This window comes from Corvus brachyrhynchos, unplaced genomic scaffold (assembly GCF_000691975.1).
Source record: "Corvus brachyrhynchos isolate BGI_N302 unplaced genomic scaffold, ASM69197v1 scaffold3, whole genome shotgun sequence".
Classification (NCBI taxonomy): domain Eukaryota; kingdom Metazoa; phylum Chordata; class Aves; order Passeriformes; family Corvidae; genus Corvus; species Corvus brachyrhynchos.
In genome coordinates, this window is record NW_008237619.1 from 13,419,021 (window position 1) to 13,439,398 (window position 20,378).

The 20,378-nt window shown below is 47.1% G+C and overlaps 1 protein-coding gene and 1 long non-coding RNA gene across 2 annotated transcripts; one reads left to right on the top strand and one right to left on the bottom strand.

The window, feature by feature from the left end:
* The first annotated feature begins 319 nt into the window (after positions 1-319).
* CD4 (CD4 molecule) lies at positions 320-12,703 on the top strand. The gene is made up of 10 exons (XM_017731662.1): positions 320-551; positions 6,818-6,949; positions 8,477-8,650; positions 8,771-8,908; positions 9,139-9,411; positions 9,864-10,226; positions 10,341-10,583; positions 10,673-10,791; positions 11,030-11,097; positions 12,304-12,703. The coding sequence occupies exons 2-10, from the start codon at positions 6,889-6,891 to the stop codon at positions 12,314-12,316; spliced, it is 1,452 nt and encodes a 483-aa protein (XP_017587151.1). The 5' UTR covers positions 320-551; positions 6,818-6,888; the 3' UTR covers positions 12,317-12,703.
* Positions 12,704-13,025: 322 nt separating this feature from the next.
* On the bottom strand, positions 13,026-18,118 carry LOC108446154. Its single transcript, XR_001861277.1, has 2 exons — positions 16,290-18,118; positions 13,026-15,602 (listed from the first exon to the last, which is right to left on the bottom strand). It is a non-coding gene; the product is annotated as an uncharacterized LOC108446154 (long non-coding RNA).
* Positions 18,119-20,378: the final 2,260 nt, after the last annotated feature.

A 20,378-nucleotide genomic window follows, 5' to 3' on the forward strand; every position in this document is an offset into this window, starting at 1 on the left:
CAGAGGTGCCTCCTCTTAGTGGTGGTGCAGGAGACTGGCTGGGAAATGGAGCTCAGATGACTCTTACAGAGTGCGGGAGGTGCGGGCTGGGTCCGGATCTGCCCAGCTCACCTGTTAGTTTGTGAGCTTTCCTCCTCAGCAGAGCAGAACCAGCTCCCAACCATTCATTTCTAGTTTCAGCCCCGTCACGGCCTCCACCAGCTGCCATATGGCCAATAGGCTCTCTCTGTTTTGCACACTCATTCTCCCCACCGCTGCCATACATCGCCTTCCGCTAAGGTCCATTTCTGTTCACACCCAGAGCCGAAATCACGTGCCTTTGGAAAATCACCATCTGCCGAGAGAAGTCGGCGGATGTCAGCAGAACCTGGGCCGGCAGCAAGACCTTGCTGTCGCTCCAGCTGGAGAGGAGGAGACATCAAGGCCAACCAAACATCTGCTTGCTGAACATTAACTTCATTCCTCTTTTGGTTCAGCTGTAGCTGGGTGAGATCAACTACGGCAGGTGACAAACACAAGGAGACAGAAGCACAGAGGCTGAGAGAAAAGAGGTAAGGAAACTCTTTCTTTTGCTAAGACGCCAGCCTGTTTTCGGGTTTTTGAATGCTACGAACTTTATTACTCCACTCAAGTTGTGTTTTGGCGCAGATGGATTGGCTTTGCCTCGCTTAAAGGTCTGTTGCAAAACCACCTTAAATCTTTGACTTGATAATACTTCTGGCTGTGCAATTCTCCGAGGCCTTTTAATTTTACCTAAAAACTGTTTTGTCTTCCTGGATTTTTCTCTGAAAGGGGCAGAAAAAAAGGGAGCTATGAAGAGCTCAACCTGCCTCAGAGCCTGGGGATGTCATGGATCTTTAAACCCATATATAGGGAAATATGTCCTATATGAAGGCCTGTCACTGGTGACTGCATATCACCCAAGGGCTGCAAATGCATTGGGGAGCAGCCCTCTACCAGCTGCCACTTGCTATCACCTTCTCCATGTACCCTCCAGGAAGGGGAACTTTGTTCTAAAAAAAACCTGCAAAAATAAGAAGATGCCAGTCTCTAGCTAAGTAAGGATGTCTGCTTACATCTGTACGTGCTGAGACCGGAGGGGTCTGTTCTGCTAATCCAGGCTGACTGGCTCACTGCCTGACACTAGCTGCCAATGCAGCCTGATCCATTAGCTCAGGGCTGAGTGAGCAGGATTTCTTGGAAAAAGAGGGATCCTTTCAGTTTAAGGACAACAGAAAAGAGACTTGTTTTCCCCTTTCATGGGCTGCTGCGCAGTTGAAAGCAGGAGTTTCATTTCTGGTTGAATTTTTCAACTTTCAGGTGGTGTACTCAACCTCTATCAGCCACCTCAGATATTCCTTCCTCCACGTGGTGCATTAAGGTTGAGTTCAGGTTACTACTCAGTGTTCTACACTTCATAGTGGACTCAACAGTCCCTGGTGCAGGTTAGAATCACAGGATCACAGAATCGTTTGGATTGGAAGGGACCTTTAAAGAACATCTCATTCCAACAACCCTGCCACAGGCAGGGACACCTTCCACTAGACTAGGTCACTCAAAGCCCCTCATCCAACCTGGCCTTGAACGCTTCCAGGGATGGAGTAGCCACAGCTTCTCTGGGCAACCTGTGCCAGTGCCTCATCACTCTCTGAGCAAAAGATTTCTTCCTAACATTTGATCTAAACCTACCCTCTTTTAGTTTAAAGCCGTTCCCCCTTCTCCTATCACTATCTGTCCATGTAAAAAGTCGCTCTTCATCTTTATTATGAGATCCCTTTAAGTACAGAAAGGCTGTGACAAGGTCTCCCCGACCTTTCCTTTGTCCTCTCCACTGTCTCACAAACATGTCTGCCAAAGCCGCCTGCAGCACAGCCGGGCTTGGCTCATCGAAACTGAGCATCCACCTCATTCCTACTAGCGGTTCTTGAGCACCCAGGGACGGTGCCCACCTGATCTGCCACAGCCTCATGTGGGGAGCCTGTATTCACCAGAGCAAAATGAAGGAGGGATGGTACCCAAATGTCATCCCAAGCACATACAGGGCTTGGAAGGGTGATGGAGGACCTGATTTCAGAGTGCATCACAGTGCCTTGATTAGTCACAGCCTCCGGTGGCTTTAGAAAGGCAGATCTTGGCTTCCCCCTAGGCCAGAAGGGAGCAGCCTGGGCTGTGGAGATGGAGCCACTTCTTGTGGCCTCCACATGGTTCCAGGCATATGACTGGGCATGGGGTTCTTTATGGCTGAAGGGAGTTCAGCTGGTGCTGACACAGTGTCTCATCACTCTGCCTTGTCCTGATGGTGGGACATGTCTCGGGGAGGTTCAGCTGCTTTCACCTGTGTGACCCCAAAGACCCTGCTTCAGCACTTCCCTCTCCCAGCAGCTCCAACGTGAGGGTGGCAGCTGCTCTCAGATGAGCAGACAGAGGTGCTCAGGAGGAAATGGAAGCAGGGTCAGACAGTCCAGGGGATCAGTAGGTACCGCGAAATGACCTTCACTGCTGTCATAACTTGGCTCTCTGCTGCCTATTTTCATTGCACATGGTCTCTTACCCTGCCTGCTGCTCACCTGACGTTTGCTTTAACGTTAAGAAGTAAATTCAAAGAAACTGCTATTTGGTAAAAGAGCTGAGTCAGCTTTGTTTCAAATTTTTTAACTGAGGAGAGGTGAACCCCTTTAGCCAGAGCCCCACAGCCGAGCCTAACTCTCGAGCAGGGCAAGAGGCAGCTGCATCCCTGAGCCCTCCCCAGCAGGCACCACAAGGGGAAATGCCACAGCGGAAGCTGAGGTGTAGAGCCCTGGTGTGGGGGGAGGGCTGGGGGGCCCCCCCACCCCGGCAGAACAAGCTGCTGCCAGATCAAAAGCACAGCCACAAGCCGCGAAATGACCTTCACTGCTGTCATAACTTGGCTCTCTGCTGCCTATTTTCATTGCACATGGTCTCTTACCCTGCCTGCTGCTCACCTGACGTTTGCTTTAACGTTAAGAAGTAAATTCAAAGAAACTGCTATTTGGTAAAAGAGCTGAGTCAGCTTTGTTTCAAATTTTTTAACTGAGGAGAGGTGAACCCCTTTAGCCAGAGCCCCACAGCCGAGCCTAACTCTCGAGCAGGGCAAGAGGCAGCTGCATCCCTGAGCCCTCCCCAGCAGGCACCACAAGGGGAAATGCCACAGCGGAAGCTGAGGTGTAGAGCCCTGGTGTGGGGGGAGGGCTGGGGGGCCCCCCCACCCCGGCAGAACAAGCTGCTGCCAGATCAAAAGCACAGCCACAAGCAAGAGCGAGAGGAGAAAACAAAGCCACACTGCAAGAAAGAGGCACAGGAGCACACTGAGAAAGGGAGACGGCCTGCTCTGCATCAGGAGTGGTTGCCAAGTTTTTATTTTTTGAGGTTTTTTTAAATTTAAGTTTCCTCCTGTGTCATGCCAGTGCCAGCCTATGGAGAGGTCTCTGTAGCCATCACCCACTGGTGTTCAGAGCTGGAGGGAGAGAGGGGCTGCCAGCCCTGCTCTCAAGCAGATGTTCTCCAGGCTTGACTTGGTCCTGCAGGCATCATTCTCTGGAGCAAGCCTACTCACTACCTCACCTCTCCTTTTCCTATCCCTCAGAGAGGCAGGGATCATTAAAATAAGTCAAGAAGGAAATTAAACCAGTTCAGTAAGAGGGGGAAGTTAAAATGAAATGGAAATCAATGTTCACTTGGGAGGGAGCCCTGCTCCTCCGTCGCTAGACGTGCTAATAAATCAAGTACGCCTGGACTGTTTCTGGCACAGAGGCCAGCTGGCATGAGATGGTCTGGGCTATTAAACTCACTTAACCTCCAAAACGAACTGGCCACATGCCAGCCACCTAATAGGAGAGGTTCCTGGCCCATGCTAACACCTAAATGCTTCCCAAGAGTTGCTTGGGAGGGCAAGAGTTGTCCCCGGCCAAAAATGTGTCAGGAAATGTACTAGCAATTTAACAGGACTGATGAGTATGTTCCAGTGCCTGGGGACATTCTGTGACACCGCTTAATTTATGAGTACCACCGTAAGATACAGCTGGGCTGCCTGTAAGGAGGCTGTGGGTCTGCTACAAGCATCCGCTAATGAGAGCAGCTTGCTCGGTTAAGACAGCAGAGCCTTGCTCACTGAGATCTGTGAACTCCGGAGCAGCATTGCCTGTGATCTGGCCTGGAGGGATGCAGAAGCAGATAGAAAGGCAGGGGGGAATAGGAAGTGGCATGCATGAGAAGTAGAAATAAACAGGGAGAGAGGGAAAGTGTGCAAAAGAAATCCTAGCTGAAGGCGACCCATTTTCCCCACTGACTTGTAACATGTAGGTGGTAACATTGCACTGTGGAGATCTGCCACAGAAATACAAAGATTAGTGTGAACAAAGTGGGAATGCAGAAGTTGTGAAACCATGAGAAGAAACAGAAGAACAAAGATACATCAATCTGCATCTACAAGCTGCACAAGGTCATCAGTTCACCAGTCCCACGGTGCTCTGCTTGTGTGGTTTTGCTCAATAACCAGGAAGCAAGAAGGCAAAGAACAAACTGAAGCCATATGACAGGAGAATAGAGATTCCCAGTCAAAACAAAATTATGAGGTGTGACTCAGCGATTTCATTAATTTTTACTTGTTCCATTACCTTCAGGTTTTATATAAAGTTTAATGACTTAAAATATTTGAAACCCATCACTGAACTGTTAATTCACAGATATTACTTTAGAGCGGGGGCTGACTCCTTCATCCCACAAGAGCAGGTGATGCGAGATTTCACAGCAGGGATGAGGTTTCTCCTGTCACCTCAGGAATGGATCTTCCTCAGGGCCCTGTGCCAGTTCTCAGTTATCGATGTTCCTTCAGAGTGAGATGCATACAGATGCCTTGTTAGTGCCCCTTTCTTTATTCTGTAGTTTAACCCAGCAAACTGCTTCATCACTGCCTCAGCATCTTGTTAGGATTGATCTCCAATCGTATATGCACTGGCTCCTTTGTTTTACAATTTTCACGGAAAACAGCTCATGCAAATATTTCCTGTCCTGGGATGGGTTTTTTGCTTTGTATGAGGGAAGCCACAAATCTCCTCTGACTGTGTCTTTGCCACCTGTTTCTCTTCTGATGGTGTATATGGCTGCTGTCTTGCTCTTGCACAAACATTTTTCATCTGTGCATGTGTGTACATCAGTCTGGATGTCAGATGTCACGCTGACCTGATCTCCATTTAAATGTAGTGCTGATGTTTTCATCTACTCTTTGATAGCTTCACATGCTCTGATCATTTCAATTAATACCAATATAAATTACCCTCCAATAGAATATATTATACTTAATATTGCACATCATACATATAAATATTGTAGAAAATTATTCATGCATTTCTTTTGAGTTTAATCCCATTATGACTCCAGCCTTCAGTCTGTCACACTCCTGACATAGGGACTGCCTGCTTTCACAGAAGTGAGGTCATCTCACTGGCTTGCTCACTCCCCAGAGCATTTAACCTGCTTGGCTTCCCTTCTGTGATTTTTGCCTTGGTTTAGGGATGGAGAACTCTGTAGTGTCCTTGCATCAGCGGTCACGGTCTCCTTCACCTGTCAGCCCACCCAGCTGCAGCTGTCACCAGCACCTGGTCTCTGCTACAGTCAGAAACTGCATCTAGTTTGATAACTCACCTTAACATGATCATTAGCTTCCAGTTCCCACTTAAGGTTTTGCTACCATTAATGCAACTTCTTCTTTTGGACCTCATTCCTCCCTTCTCCCCATACTTTTCTTTGAATAGTTCTAAGAAGTCAAGCAGGTCTTTCCAACATCAGACTTGCTGGTTATTGAGATTTTTAAGGTAAGAAGTAAAAAAAAAAAAAAACCAAACCCAAACCTGAAGAAAAACATTAATAACAGCCTAAAGATGGCTGTAATCATAGAATCACAAAATCACACAGAAATATTTAGATGGCAAGGAATATTGGGAGGTCTCCAGTCCATTCTCCTATCAAAAACTACAACATGTTGCTCAGGGCTTGTCAAGGTAACTTCTGAGCGTCTCCTACGGTGGAGACTGCCTGGCATCTCTTGGCATCTATTCCATTGCTGAACCACCTTCAGTGGGAAGAAAGTTTTCCTTATATCTAGTCAACATTTCCCTGCTCAACATATGGCTGCTGCCTCCTGTTCCTCTCCTGGGCACATCTGAGAAGAATGTGGCTTATTCTTCTACGTAATATCCTTTAGATAATGGGAAACTGAAATTAGATCCCACCTTGGTTCCCTTCTCCCTACCAAACCCAGTTTTCTGCCTCTCCCTGTATGTCATGTGCTCCAACTTCCTCACTATCTCACTAGCCCTCCATTGAACTCTGTACAGTTTGTTGGCATCCTTCCTGTACTGGGGGCCCAAAACTGTACCCTGTATCATAGATGAGACCTCAGGTGTGCCAAATAGAGAGAAATAATTACTTCACTCTACTTCCAGCAGAGCTGGCTGTGCTCTTGCTAATGCAGCCCTGTATGTGTTTAGCTTTAATCTCTGCAAGAGTGATGATAACCCACCATAGAGAAGTAAAAAAGCACAGAACTCTTGGCAGTATAAACAGCTGCTGCCTGATGAATGCCAGAAACCTAGGGATGAGTAAAATGAAATGTTTATTACCAAACTCCAGGGGCAGGCTGCAGATGGATTCTTTGCTGAAACAAAGGGCTCTGGTGACTTTCCCAATGAGCTTCCATTTTGCTGCACTGAAGGATGGTGGGAGCTGACTGGGAACACAAGTCCCATCCATTGAGGTCTGAAAATCAGACATTATTTAACAGAGCATTTGGGTCTTCCAGGATAAGATCCCTTGGCAGTGACAGCATTTCCAGCCCTGCGCTCTGCAGACGGGAGGAGCGTTCCCACAGCGATGGAGTTGTGCAGCACAGCCGTGAGCTGCATGGCTGCCGCCTTCCTGCTTCTGCATCTGGGTGAGTCCTGGGCTCAGCAAACCCTCGTGGTTCTCACAGCCTTTTCACAAGCCTCACAACGTTCGGCGTATTTCTAGGCTCTCCCTGATGTGCCAGATAAGACTCCTCACACAGTTTAGCTTTGGGATTCAGGTTGTTCCCGGCCCGCCTGCTGAGCCTGCCAGCCAAAACCAGCATGCATTGCCAGGTTTGGGGAGCTGCCCTGTAGAGATGCAGGAGTGAGGGTCCTGTGAGAACCAGGATACACAATAAGCAGAGTGGAAAACTGCCCTCCACACTGCCTCCAGCTCTCTGGGCAAAAACATCTGTGATGCATAAACACATCTGTGATGTAATCTTCAGAATCTCATCACAGATTTGCCCTTACAAATGGAATGCTACTGGCTTACTTAGCTTGACTGCTAATGTTATAAGCTTTGGTGGACTTTTCAGTGCTCATTTTCCAAGAAAGGAAAGACAGTGAATAAGGCCAAGCCTGCATTTCTCAGATACTCAGCTTTGATTCCTCTGGTCACAGAGGAAAGATTGGAAATCTCTTATGCACCCTAGAACCAAATGAAAAGCAAGAGATACCGACTCTTATTAATGACATTTCTAATTTCACAGTTTAGGACAAAATCATAAACTTCAGTAGTCCCATGGGCAATTTAAAAAATCTGCATTGGTACTGTTGCAGGTTACCTCTTAGAGGGATGTAACTTCTGGCAAACCCAACATTAAACTCATGCAAACTTTTCATTTTACACTTCTACACTTCTTTAGTACTCAGGTCACCTGGGGGATTTGCAGGTTAGGCATCTCTGAGAGCTTACCAGTAGTGAGGCAGGAGACCACAACCCTGTGGTTATTCCCAATCTTACCTCTGGCAACTCCATCTCCTTCTTAAGGTCTCCTGCAGAAACCATCTTTACAGTGAAGGAAAGGAAAGGATTCTCCCAAGAAACCACTCCTAATGTTTCTTCAACCTTATACATCCTATTTCTTTTACTGTCACATAGCCCTCATCCCAAGAACAGGAACATGACATTAGGTCAGCCTTCTTTCTTTCTTTTTTACTTTATCTCTTCATTTTTCTGTGTTTTCAGTCTTTGTCCATGCAAAAACTGGAAGAAGGTGTGAACAAATTTGTCAGTGCTGCATCAGGTGTTGGGGAGTGAAGAAGGGCTGACATGTGCTCTTCTTCCTGTGCTACCAATAGAGTAACTAAGTCTTGTCCAGTGGAAAAAGGTTGTTTCAGTAAAATTGTTGACACTTCAAAATTACGAATGATGGTCAGTCCACCATAACTACTGGTATTTTTCCTTTTCTCTGAATATATTTTCTCTGAATATATGTGAAAGAGAGTAACCATTAGCCAGGTAATAAAAGAGATTGATTGACTGATTGATTGATTGATGAGATAAAGGAGTGACAAATTCAGAAATTGAGGAGAAATATCAACATCTTTTTGGAGGGCTGGGAAGTATTTACTGAGCCACCCTTCAGAAAGTGAACTTATGCCTTTTTTGGGTGGGTATTGACTTTCAGGTCTGATCTCCAGTATGGCTCAGCAAAATGAAGTCCAGACTGGGCTTGTAGGAGGGGAGGTGACCCTGAAATGCACAGGCATACCTCTTGACTCAAAATTATCTCGGGATGAAGTGAGCTGGATGTACTATAAAACTCTTCTATGGCGGACGGAAAACAATAATGCTTGGAGAAGTAAGGCTTGCAATTCGTTACCCCTTCTCCCTCTATACAGCTGAGAAACCTCTTCCCTCCTAACCAAGCCTACTTTTTTCCAAGGCATCAGCTTTACCTACTCATCGAGCTGACGTCAAAAAATCCCTACTCATCGAGCTGACGTCAAGATGGAAAATAAACAGCTGAGGATGTGGGATTTGAAGCTCTCTGACGCTGGCATCTACACCTGTAAATCCAGCTCTCACGAAGTCCGCATCTCACTGCATATCTTTAAATGTGAGTGGAGGGCTTTTAGCCATCAGGAGGGGAAGGGACCATAGAGCTTGGAGAGACAGCTCTGCTGGGATTCTTTATCCAGCTGCATTTCTTCTGTCCTGGGCTATCACAGTTCATTTCTCCTCCATCTCCAGGGCACAACGTCTCCATGGTCTCTTTGCTGTAACACTTGTTCCTCCCTCGGAGGAAGAAGAATTGACTTACTGTCTCTGCTTTTTTTCTTCTTGCAGTGACAGTCTCTTTGGATGGGCACTTTCTGCAAAATGAGGTCCCTGAACTGATTTTAATGCAAAACTCATCCAGTCCTCTACCCAATCTCAAGATCACATTGTTTAACAGCAACAACAACAAAGTAATACCAGAATTACAAAGCAAGACCCATCAAAAATACATAGTGAATTTAAAGAAACTGGAAGCTACGGACAGTGGGACCTGGCTGTGTCAGGTCCGTTCAGACTCTCCACTGATTAATCAGAACATCTCCTTTGTTATAAAGGTACTAGGTATGTGACAACAAAAATGGAACTCACACACAGGCTTGGGAACCAGTGTTGGCTTCAGCTCATGAGTTTAACTTTTAATCTCCAGCATCCCAAGCACTGGTGCCCCAGGATTGACTTCCCAGGGCTTCCAACAATGCAGCTTGGGGATTGTTCTGCTGCCTGAACTCTGTTCCACACTTGTGCTCATTTTCATCTCCAGGCTTGGTGAGGAGAAGGTTCTCCTTTCCTCGGGGTCTGTTCTTCTCAGCTCTGCTGTGCTTGGGACCTTTGGATCTTTCTACTGTCTTTTTCTCAGACACTAACTGTTTAACCTTCCTGGAGGATGTTGTGGCTTTTCTCCAAGTCCTTTTTCAACTGAGTGCAGTGTGCCTCACTCTGGATCAAGGGTAGATATGGGGAAGCGTAACCATGGCTTTTTCTGCCTCTGTATTCCTTGTCTCTTCTAAATTCAGGTTTTCAGAATCCAGATTTGGAAAGAAAGTATGCAACTGTTGATAGCACTGTCATCTTGTCATGGCATCTGAACTCCCAGAAGATAAAATGGAAAGAAGGTTTCACAGGACAGCTGAACTGGAAACAACAGGAAGGTGCAAACGCTCATGAGCTGCTTGATTTCAAAGTCACAGCACAAGGAGAGCTGCATGAGACTAAAAAAAGCAGCAACTTTCTGTTTGAGATACCTGAAAGAAATGCTGAAATCATCATAGAAGTGAAGCTCCCCAAAGTATATTTCAACCATTCTGGACAGTACCAGTGCCAGCTGGAGTACCAAGGAAGGCATGTGCAGAGCAAGATAGAGCTGGTGGTGATGAAAGGTGAGAGAAAGAGGTCATGAAGAAGAGGAGTTGCAGAAACCTGCAAGCCACAAGAGCATGGACCGACCCATCTTCCCATCCCCTCACTCACATGTCCTTTCCTTGCCTTTGCAGTCTCAGCTAACCCTGATGGGCCACTCTCCAGAGGGGCCAATATGACCCTGACCTGCCAGGTCTCTGGTCCACTCCCACCCAATGCCTACTTGCGCTGGGAACGTGTGAATGGGACTACCATGGACGTTAAGAATTCAAGGCAGCGTGAAATAAAGTTGGAGGTGAACATCAGTGCTGCAGGGCTGTGGAGCTGTCACCTCATAGAAGACAATGACAGAAAGATCAGCCTTCATTACCACGTGGGTATGGAAATTAGCATCACGTCCCGTCCCCAACCCTAAAGCTATAAAATGATTTTGTTTCTGTGTCTAAATACTTTTTTCCTTCCACAGAGGAAGCTCCTGTTTGGATTAGCTATGTGATAATTGGAGCAAGTGTTGCAGGCAGTTTATTGGTGTTTGCCCTTGGGTGCCTATGCATCATCAGTGGTATAAGCTGGCAGAGGAGAATGGTGAGTGCCATGGTCCCTGTGAAAGGTGCAGAGAGTACTGGCTCTCCAAACCACAGGAGGAGTCAGATTTCCTGTCTGGGTGCAGGGCAGAACAGATAAAGGGTCAATCCTTAGGCTCAAAGCAAGTTTTTGAGATGGGCAGTCTGCAGATGTCAGACAGCACTTTACTACCACTTTAGAGGAAAGCATTTCTATCATAAAAATACCCAATTGTTCTTTGTCCCTTCTCTCCTGGCAGCAACGGAGAAAAAGGATGGCACAAGCAAGACAATACTTGCTGGAAAACAAGACGTGTCAGTGTCAACAGTAAGTGGCAATGAAGGCACCCAGAATGGGCAAAGAATGTTTTCAAGGGAGAGGAGCTGGGTGACTGAGTGGGGAGAAATTGAACTTGAGCCTATTTGGTGAAACAGTACAGCTGCATTTCAGCAGTTTCAGCTCTTACTCATGTTAAATCCTGCTTAAGAGTTACGAGCTATGTTAAATCCCAAACCCATGGTAGCACTGTGCTGGGAAACTTTCGAGCAGAGTGGTTTCACTCGAATTATCTTAATGTTGAGAGATGTTAGCCCAACCCAAGCAGAAGCTCCAAAGCCCTTTGGTAGGCTCCACAGTGAACCTGAGATCTGGATATCAAGGTCGTGGAGGTGGAAGGCACAAACCAAGCACAATGATGAAACCCAAATTTTAAAAATCCGTGATGTCCATAATCTAATTCCAGCTCTGCTAGAGCAGTGCTGGACTGCAGTTGGTGAAAATTGCCAATAACCTCCCAGGAGTAACAAAAGAGGAGAAAAAATCATGGAACACTGTGATTTGTACCCTTTCCTAAAGGCCTTGGGTGATGTGAAATACACCATTGTGTCATGCATGACCCTTTTCATGGGAGCAAGGATTTCTCAGCAGAGAAGCTGCCCTTTTCCATGTCTTTAAGCTTATATGGTATCAGGCATCAGAAGCAGCTGTTGGGAAACACTGACAGCCATTCTGTCACTGGAGTGGAGCGCAAAAGGAAGCAGAAATGATTGCATGAACAAGTTCAATGAATGTTTGCATACAGAACCAGACTTCTGCTTCATTTTCACTGGTGACGTTGGCAAACTGTGATAGTTTCACCTAATTTTTTTCACTGTCACCAAGAATTCAGTGAGAATGTTTATTGGCAGATACTGCATCACAGCTGGGATGTATATGTGGTGAAGAGCATAACATGTATCAAAGAATTCACCTCGTTTTCACCTACATTTTATCAAGGTTAAAAAATAATCCCCATAAAGAGAGGACAAAGCCTGTACAGATACATCAAAATCTAGATAAATCTGTGCAGCACAAGTGCTGATACAGTTGTTCTTTAACTCTCTTTGCCAAGTAAGCAGCTCAGTGTAACTGAAACCTAAACTGCAGCCATGTGGATGCTCAAGTAACTGTTTGCATCCTCAGCTACAGAGGCAGGCAGTCATTCTCTGCAAAAAAAGTGAGGGGTGGTACTCATGTAGTCCTTTTCTCTTGCAGCCGGCTGAACTAATACTGCAGCACTGGCGTCACAAGGACTGAGGAAGTCTCTGCCTGTACCTAAACACCTGACAGCCCATAATGCTCTGTGAATCCATCTCCCTTTCTCCTGTTTTAATGCAATTCTTTATTCCTTCACCATGCCCCCAGTCTAATGCCATGGAGGGAGGTTGTCTGGCTCGAAGCCAATGGACAAGACAAGAAACCCTGAAGGGTTAAGATTGATCCCCAGTTCTATAATGAGAGACACTGAACAGAATATATATATATACACACACACACACATATAATATGCTTATATTTTGTTCATGCACTTAATTTGACCTTCTTGTGGAACCAATTTTATGCGCTTCTTTTATCTGCTTGAGCGACAATAAATTACTTTGGGGTTGGGAGTTATTTTTTGCAAGCTGGACTACATTTTTTCTGAGGCACTCTTGTCTGGTTCAAATTCACATTTCTCTCTTTCCTGCTAGGATGTGAAATGCTGATTCTCACTATCTCAAACATCCCTGGCTGCCATGAGCCTTCCTTAATGCACCAGCTCTTTGCTCTCTGTAAAACCTGTTTGTCCATGCTCATTTGCCTTTCCTGGGCAGTCAGAACCCTACATATTTACCCCTAGACCTACATATCTGATCCCCCATATCTATTCCTCAGCCTTTAGCTTTCACGTCTCCCATAACAAGCCAACAAACAAGTGAAAACAGGACAATCAGTGGGATAATTCAGAACTAATTTTATTGGGAGGGCAGTTCAGGATACCAATAGATTCTGGAAGTCAGAGCCCAAAGAAGTTCTGAATGTTGATCTAGAAGGTAAGTTTGGGAAGGGGGTGAAAAAGTAATTTCCTAGGAGAACAAACCAGCCTTGAACTGCATAATCCCACAGAGTGCAGAGAGCAGATGCTTCTGAGAAAACCACTGAAAATGTTTCTCACCAAAATGACCCTTTTTTTTGGCTCAAGGAGATGAGAAGAGGGAGTGAAAAGCCCAGGAAATTTAGGATGGAACTAAAAGCATGTTGCAGAGATGACAGAACGTCCTGAAAGAAAAATGCTGTTAAAATATGTACACAGAAGTCTTGTGTTTATAGAAATTGCTCTACTGTCTGCTAGTGGCAGGGGGAAAAAGAAGGCGCCCACCCCTGCCACTGGCTGCAGTCCCGGTTTGTTTGTCTGCACTGGCCTTGCTGGGGACAGGCACAGAGGGGCACTGGGCTGTGGGAAGGGCTCCCTGTGGTGAAGACCCTCCGTGGGATGCCTGGTGCTGGAGGAGGGGTTTTCTGTGTGTCAGTCATGCCAGCATCACGCTGTTACTGACAGTAGACAGGCAGCCACAACGGCACAGACAACACCTGTGAGCCGGGGGAAATCTTCCAGCCCACAACCCCTGGCACGGGGCGCAGCCCCAGGCAGCTGTGGCAGCAGGTGTGGGCCCACACTGATGTCATGCCTGCTCCTCCACTATCATCCTCACTCAAACAAGAGTGACAAAGGCCCACATTGACACCACTTTCCTTCTCATAGCTTGTGCTTCTGTGCACGTGACTACATTAATTTTGGAAAAGCCTTGGTCCATACCCTGGTGCATGCAGCTGCTCCTCCTGCACCTGTCTTGTCCCTGAACTGCCAGCATACCTTGGGAGCCAGTTGTGGCCCATCAATCTGCTAAACAAGGCATCATCATAACTTAAGGACAGGTCCATTTTAGGAGCTGTATGTGGGAAAACGACTGCAGAGTCAGTGGTGGTCCGTGTAATGGTCATGACAAACTGCTTGGCACAGTCCCCTCAACAAAAAACTACCCCTGTTTCTGCAGTCCAGACCCTTCACATTAAATAACTGCTTGAGTACCCAAATCAGCTCCTTTTTTCACTCACACGGGTATCTGGAGCAGAGGGATTATCCTGTACCACCTGATACCCGGATGGGACAAAAAATCAGGCTGGGTGAGCATCGCTTGGGATCTCCTTTAGCACTGCAGCCATCTCCGAGGTTCTGGCAGCTGAACCAACCATCTCTGTACCAAAAAATGCCAGCCTTGACTTTTCAGAAAAGAATCAACCTGATAATAAAAGACTAAGCTAATAGGGTTTATTAAAAACCTGGTGTCCCAGTTTCAGCCAGCGTACAGTTAATTTCTTCTCAGGTCCATCAAACCTGGCCTGTCCAGGATGAAATACACAGGTAGCAGACAATGCTGGCACTGGGAGAGCACGGAGGTGCCTGAGCTGCCTGACAGCTGTCAAAGCCAGGAGGCAGTTCTCTCTTCCACAGGCTGGAAGAGGCACACTGAGTCCTCACAAGTGAGGAAAGGTTGTGTCCCCATTCACAGGTGGGACCCACCTGCAAAGAGTACTCAGGCTCCCACCCCTGACATTGGTGCAGAAGGTCCCTCCGTCTGTTTCCAGGTGGCCTGGTTAGCATGGCAGCAGATGTGATGGTGCCACTGGGATGCCTGTAAGTGCACAGCCGCATCCACAGATGCACAGCTCCAGTTCTCCCGTCTGGATGAGTGTAACAAAAACGATAGGCCTTCCTCAACACTGCACAGTTCCTCAGTGGGTCTCCTGATCTCAAAAGCTGTGACCCTGCCCTACTCTACTTGAAGCTCACCTGCAAGCACAAACCACTGCAGGCCCCAATCTTATAAATCTCTTTTTTTTTTGGCAGCATTCCTGTCTGTGTCTTTTCATATGACGACCTCCTTTGTTCCCTAGATGCACGGACTGCCCTGATTGAGAGAAAAGTCGTCCACAGAGTCAGTCCTAGTTGGGCTTTGCTTTCCATCTGAGTGCAATACTGAAAGCTTCAGTGTGGGCTTCAAGGCAGCACAGAGGTAGAGATTCAAACCAGATAAGAACAAGCTTGCACAAAACATGTTGAGGTAGATGAGTCCTCAGCTGGAACGGAGTGCAGTTACATTTTGCCCAAGCCAGGACTTTACAAGCTGTCTTCCATGTATCCTGGTCCTCCTTCTCAGGGAGCGTGTGACGATGGTGTATTTACACTATGCAATGGAATTAATGCCTCTACATGACACAAACCACAGCAAGATACAACGCTGCAAAGCAGCAAACACAGCGACAGACTTATTTTATCATGTGGTGACAGCTCATCAGAGTAGCCCTGAGATGATGGCATACACAGCAATACTTACAAAACGACAATGTCAGCAAGAGCTCTGTGTAGTGATGTGGAAATACCACAGAAAGCATGAGTTTGGAAAAATATGTGAAGTGCTGATTTTTCCTGTTATGTCAGTCTTTCTGGTACTACTGGTCCCCATGTTTCTGGGCTGCAGAAGGGAAAAAGCACATGCTTCAGTCCTTTGGACCCCCCTCCAGTGCATGGTCCTCTGTCAGGATCCACAGACTCCTTGCTCCAGTGGATGGAGGAGGTTGGACACAGCTGAGGATATAGTGCCCTGTCCAGTTCTGCTGATCTAGGAACACACGGGCTGAAATAACCCTGTCCCACAGCGCTACCTCCCCAAGCCCCTCCTGCTTCCCAGTTTATTTTTGCCCTTTGAGTGCAACGTGAGGCAGTGATTTGGTGGATGCTGTCAGCCCGGATCTGCCGAGGCCATCCATGTGACTCATGCTCCCTGCAGGCTCTACAGCAAAGCACTCGCATCCCTCAGCCTTCAGAGCCAAATGACCCTGTGTGTTTCTTTGCATGTTCCCAAAGTCTACAAGGGAAAAGCTGTGCACTTCAGACTCTTCTAATTTCTTTTTATCTTGGGGATGGGAAGGGGGGGGAGAGGGGAGAGGAAGGACAGTATTCAGTGTCCATTTGAATGGCTCATCACTCAGCCTAATGCAGCTGCAGAGAAAGAGTAACTTCCATCCACCCTTCAAAGGTGAGGGTAAAGTTGGAGTACCAGACTCTTTCAAGATGCTCAGCTCTGGACTGGTTCCTTTCTGAGAGTATTCCCAAGTGTGTGCTTCCTAGAAGGAAGCCCAGGGTTTGTTAGTGCACTCACCTCTGAGCAACACCTCCAAACCACAGCCTTTGCCTCATGCATGTCAGCATCCTTCCTTGGCAACCCCCCTGAAGAAATCCTTGGCTCTCCTTCTGTTCATTTTCTGTCCAGCTTGGCCAAGTCTTAGAGGTACTTCCAGATCTGGAGAATCAAAGAACAGCAGAATAAGAGGTGGTGGCAGAGATTGCCTCATTGGCAAGGCATCAAAAAGGAAGAAAGGAGAAACCCCAGCTCCTCAATGCTTCAGCATCAGCTGGCTCATGTCATGGTGCCTGCTTCAGGCTCCAGCGCTGGGAAGTCCCTCCTCTGAGCTTGTCTGTGTGGAGATGAGGTTCTGGAGATGAACAGCAGTAACAGTGATGCTGGCTGTGTGAGGACCATGGCTCCAGAGAGGCCAGCACACCACCTGAAACAACGAGGAGAGCCAGAGAGCTTCCCTGGCAGGGGCCAGCTGCATCCAGCATCTCAGCAGTGCTCCTGAAAGCCCAGGCTATTTTTTAATTAAATGATTGTTCTGGTCTTGGGAAACCTCAAACATACCTAGAAAAGCTGGAGGTAAAACAGAAATTGCAATTCAGTGTTACAAATTTAAAGCAATGAAGTAATTTCAGCTCCTTCCAGATATTGTGGGTTCCCAGACTAATGATTCAAGAGCTCCTAATTATCTTTTCTGTGTATGAGAACAAACAAGTAAGTGTTCGGTAATTTTGGAAAGCAGCATAATTAAATTCTGAAATGACAGTTTTACATCCTTTACAGACTGGAATTCACTGTGCTGGGATATCAGTGATGCCACAAGAGCAGGAGGGATGAAAAAGGGGTCCCTAACACTCAGAAGAGAAGAACACACAAAGCATTATGTTGGATGGGTAGGGGGATGGGGTGAAGCAGGAGGACATACACACCTCTGCAAAATGGCATGCAGCATCACAACCATTCTATATTTGACAGGGCTACACTGGAAATTCCTTTTCTCATGGTAAATATCATATACAAACCTTTATGTACATGGCAGAGGAAAAAAAATTCTTTTTGAAGGTGCCCAGCTGTGTAAGGAAAAACATTCAGTGCTAAACGGGCATCCACAAGTCCAAATCCTAGTTTATACATTGTGAACCCTTAATATTTCTGTGTAGCTCATAACCAGCACTAGTCATCTGTCCCCTGATGAGAGCTATTATCAATTGCCCATTTTGCAGATGAAATATCCGAGAAATCACACTAAATCTTGCTGTACAGTGCTAGAAATAGAACCTAAGGTTTGGATATGACAAATCTACATTGCAGTCGCTGTCACTGAAGGGAGATGCTTGGCTGGATTCTTGTTAGCCATTAACCACACCCTGCTCAGAGAGCCAGGAAGGATGCCAGGAAACCTGCTTGCAAGCACACCAATGTAGCCTCACAGGAGGCTGTATAAGCCGTGTTGGGGCTCTGAGGGTGGATTTAATTGCATCCATGATCTGTGAGAAACATATGAAACCTCCCATGGTCGCTATCAAAGTCCTGAGTAAGAGCTGCAAACCATCAAAACCCTGTGAAGTGCATTTGGCTGTTGTGTTAATGCTTCTGCTTTTAGGATTCTGCCGTTTGTTTCTTAGTTAATGAGCTCTGTTCCTTTAAGGATCCAAGGCACCTCTGGGAAGTGCATTTCCCTGGACCTGCAGAGCTGCTGTCCAGAAATAACTGATCTTTATGCAGTGAACTTTTCCAGAAACCATTTCATACCCCGACGTTGTAACAGTACTGTTTCTTCAGGCCTGGATGCCTTAGACTATTTTAGTGAGCTGAGACTTTACACAGCAGGTTGCTGGTCGGAGAACAGGCTGACTCTGTAGGAATTAAAAATCATTCCCAGCTGTGTGAGTCCTCCTAGTGTTGTCACAATTCTAGCCTGGACTTCCCAGATACACAGGGAACCCTGCACTGTGAGGCTTCAGGATTTCCAGGTCTGAGTATTAGTGCTCCTTTGCATGTGCATTGTCAATATACAGCATATACACAGTTGCAACCCACCTCTTATAAAAATCAGTGAAACCAGGTGTCTGGAAATCTATAAAATACATTTAGACGAGAAGGATGGACAAGCATCTGCTTGGGAGTGTGACAGCCCTAGGGTAAGAGCTCTTCTTCTGACAGAGTTTGTTCCACTTCACAGTAAATCTTCCATATTTTGCTTTCATTCAGACTAATAACCCAGACTCATTCGCAAGCACAAGAAGCCTCCTTGAGACAGGAGGACTGTCCCCATCCAGCTCTGCTCACTTATCTCTGTCAGGTGTAGCCTAAGCCATGAATAGATGCTGGGCTGCAGACTGTCCCTTCCTGTGTGGAGAACAGGCAGGCAGACAGTACAGAAAGTGCTGGAAGCTTGGTTTGCTGTTTCCCTGAGAGAACACGAGGATTTATTCACCCACGCAGGCAGGCTAACAACTCATGCTAAGGAGACTCAACTTCTGAATCAGAAGAGGATGGTGATGTGGAAGTTATCACATTAAGCAAGTCATACAAATGACACAATTGAAGCTGCACAGATGTTTACATTTGTGGATACAGACCTTCTCACTTCAAGGCATAAACCTCCCACAAATGATACAGGTTGAGAAGTGACAGAGGAAGGCCATACCTGTCCCTTCTCACATCTTTGGCTCCTGCTGTTGCACCTCTTGCACCTCAAGACTGTTCCTCTGTGGGGGTTCCTCACACCAAAGAACAGCCAGATCATGGCAGCACTGTCACCACCCGTCTTCCTCAAAAATATCTCTTATCACCTACCTGACACAAAGCTTCATCTATTCTAGTGGCTCCTCAATATACTCACTGTCTCCAAAAGAGGCCCCACTCACAACAGCTACTGCAATGCAAACCTCTTTTTCACCTCTGGAACTGCCTTCACTACTGCCCTTGGGCCCAAGAACCTGCAGTACCTCCAGCTTTCTTCCTCAGGAGTCTCTCCCTCTGCTGATCCTACAAATCTCAGATGAAATTCCTTGGTATCTAAGACACCAAGGGGTCACCTCAGCTAATACTGAGAATGATAAATGACATCTGCCCTGTCAGCAGGATGACAAAACTGAGCAGATCCTGGATCCTTAGGTCCACTTTAGCAAACAGGGTGGTGCAACAGGAGCAGATCTGTAGAGAGAAACAGCTGATGATGAAGACTTTGAGGCCACACTGTAAATGTCTGGGGACTTACTTCAGACTAGCCCTAGCCCAAAGCAAAGCTGAATTCTCATAGTGCTCAAAGCACATTTGCTGCACATCTTGCAGGTCCTTTCACCTAAATTGCTCGTGTTTCCTGATCCAAACTGAGGTGCTAATGCAGCTGCACCCTGTCCACAAAAATGGACTCCTATCCCAGTTCTGGTGGAGGAAAGGAGCACAGAGATTTTGGCAGACAGCAGGCCCTAAAATGAATGAAGACAAGGAAGGTGTTGGTGCCTTCACTTCAGTAGCAAGACGGGTAACAGGAAAATGAGGTGTCTATTGTCCTGGGAAGACTCTCTAGCCAGGATTGCCCTCGCTGAAGCGACACAGCTGGAGAGGGAGCTTTACCCCTCTGACATGACCAAACCAAACCAAATTCCTCTGAGCACTACTCCCATTCTAGCTCCTGTCCTCTCTTCCCCCTTTCCCGTGTTTGTAGGACCACGTTTCTGGCTGGTGATGGAAGAGGCCACCACAGCAGCTGTGCCAGCTGTGGCACCCTGGGCATCCGATGCCCTGAGCACCTTGCCCTCCAAGCACCCTTCGCAGCACCAGCTCTTTGCCTTTCCCCTCACTTCGCACCCATTCTCCCCACATCTCCTACGGCCTGGATGCCTCCTCAAATCCCTCTCTCTGGGAAAGGGAGCCCGGCACCTTCTCGTCCTGCGAGCACCACAGCAGCTGTGCCAGCTGTGGCACCCTGGGCATCCGATGCCCTGAGCACCTTGCCCTCCAAGCACCCTTCGCAGCACCAGCTCTTTGCCTTTCCCCTCACTTCGCACCCATTCTCCCCACATCTCCTACGGCCTGGATGCCTCCTCAAATCCCTCTCTCTGGGAAAGGGAGCCCGGCACCTTCTCGTCCTGCGAGTGGCACTGC

What these genes read in the sequence shown, in the direction of transcription:
- CD4 (XM_017731662.1), top strand. Translation starts at nt 6,889, where the DNA reads ATGGAGTTGTGCAGCACAGCCGTGAGCTGCATGGCTGCCGCCTTCCTG. An exon ending in CTTCCTGCTTCTGCATCTGG is followed by an intron (nt 6,950 to 8,476) that starts GTGAGTCCTGGG and finishes ATTGACTTTCAG; the next exon opens with GTCTGATCTCCAGTATGGCT. An exon ending in TAAGCTGGCAGAGGAGAATG is followed by an intron (nt 10,792 to 11,029) that starts GTGAGTGCCATG and finishes CTCTCCTGGCAG; the next exon opens with CAACGGAGAAAAAGGATGGC.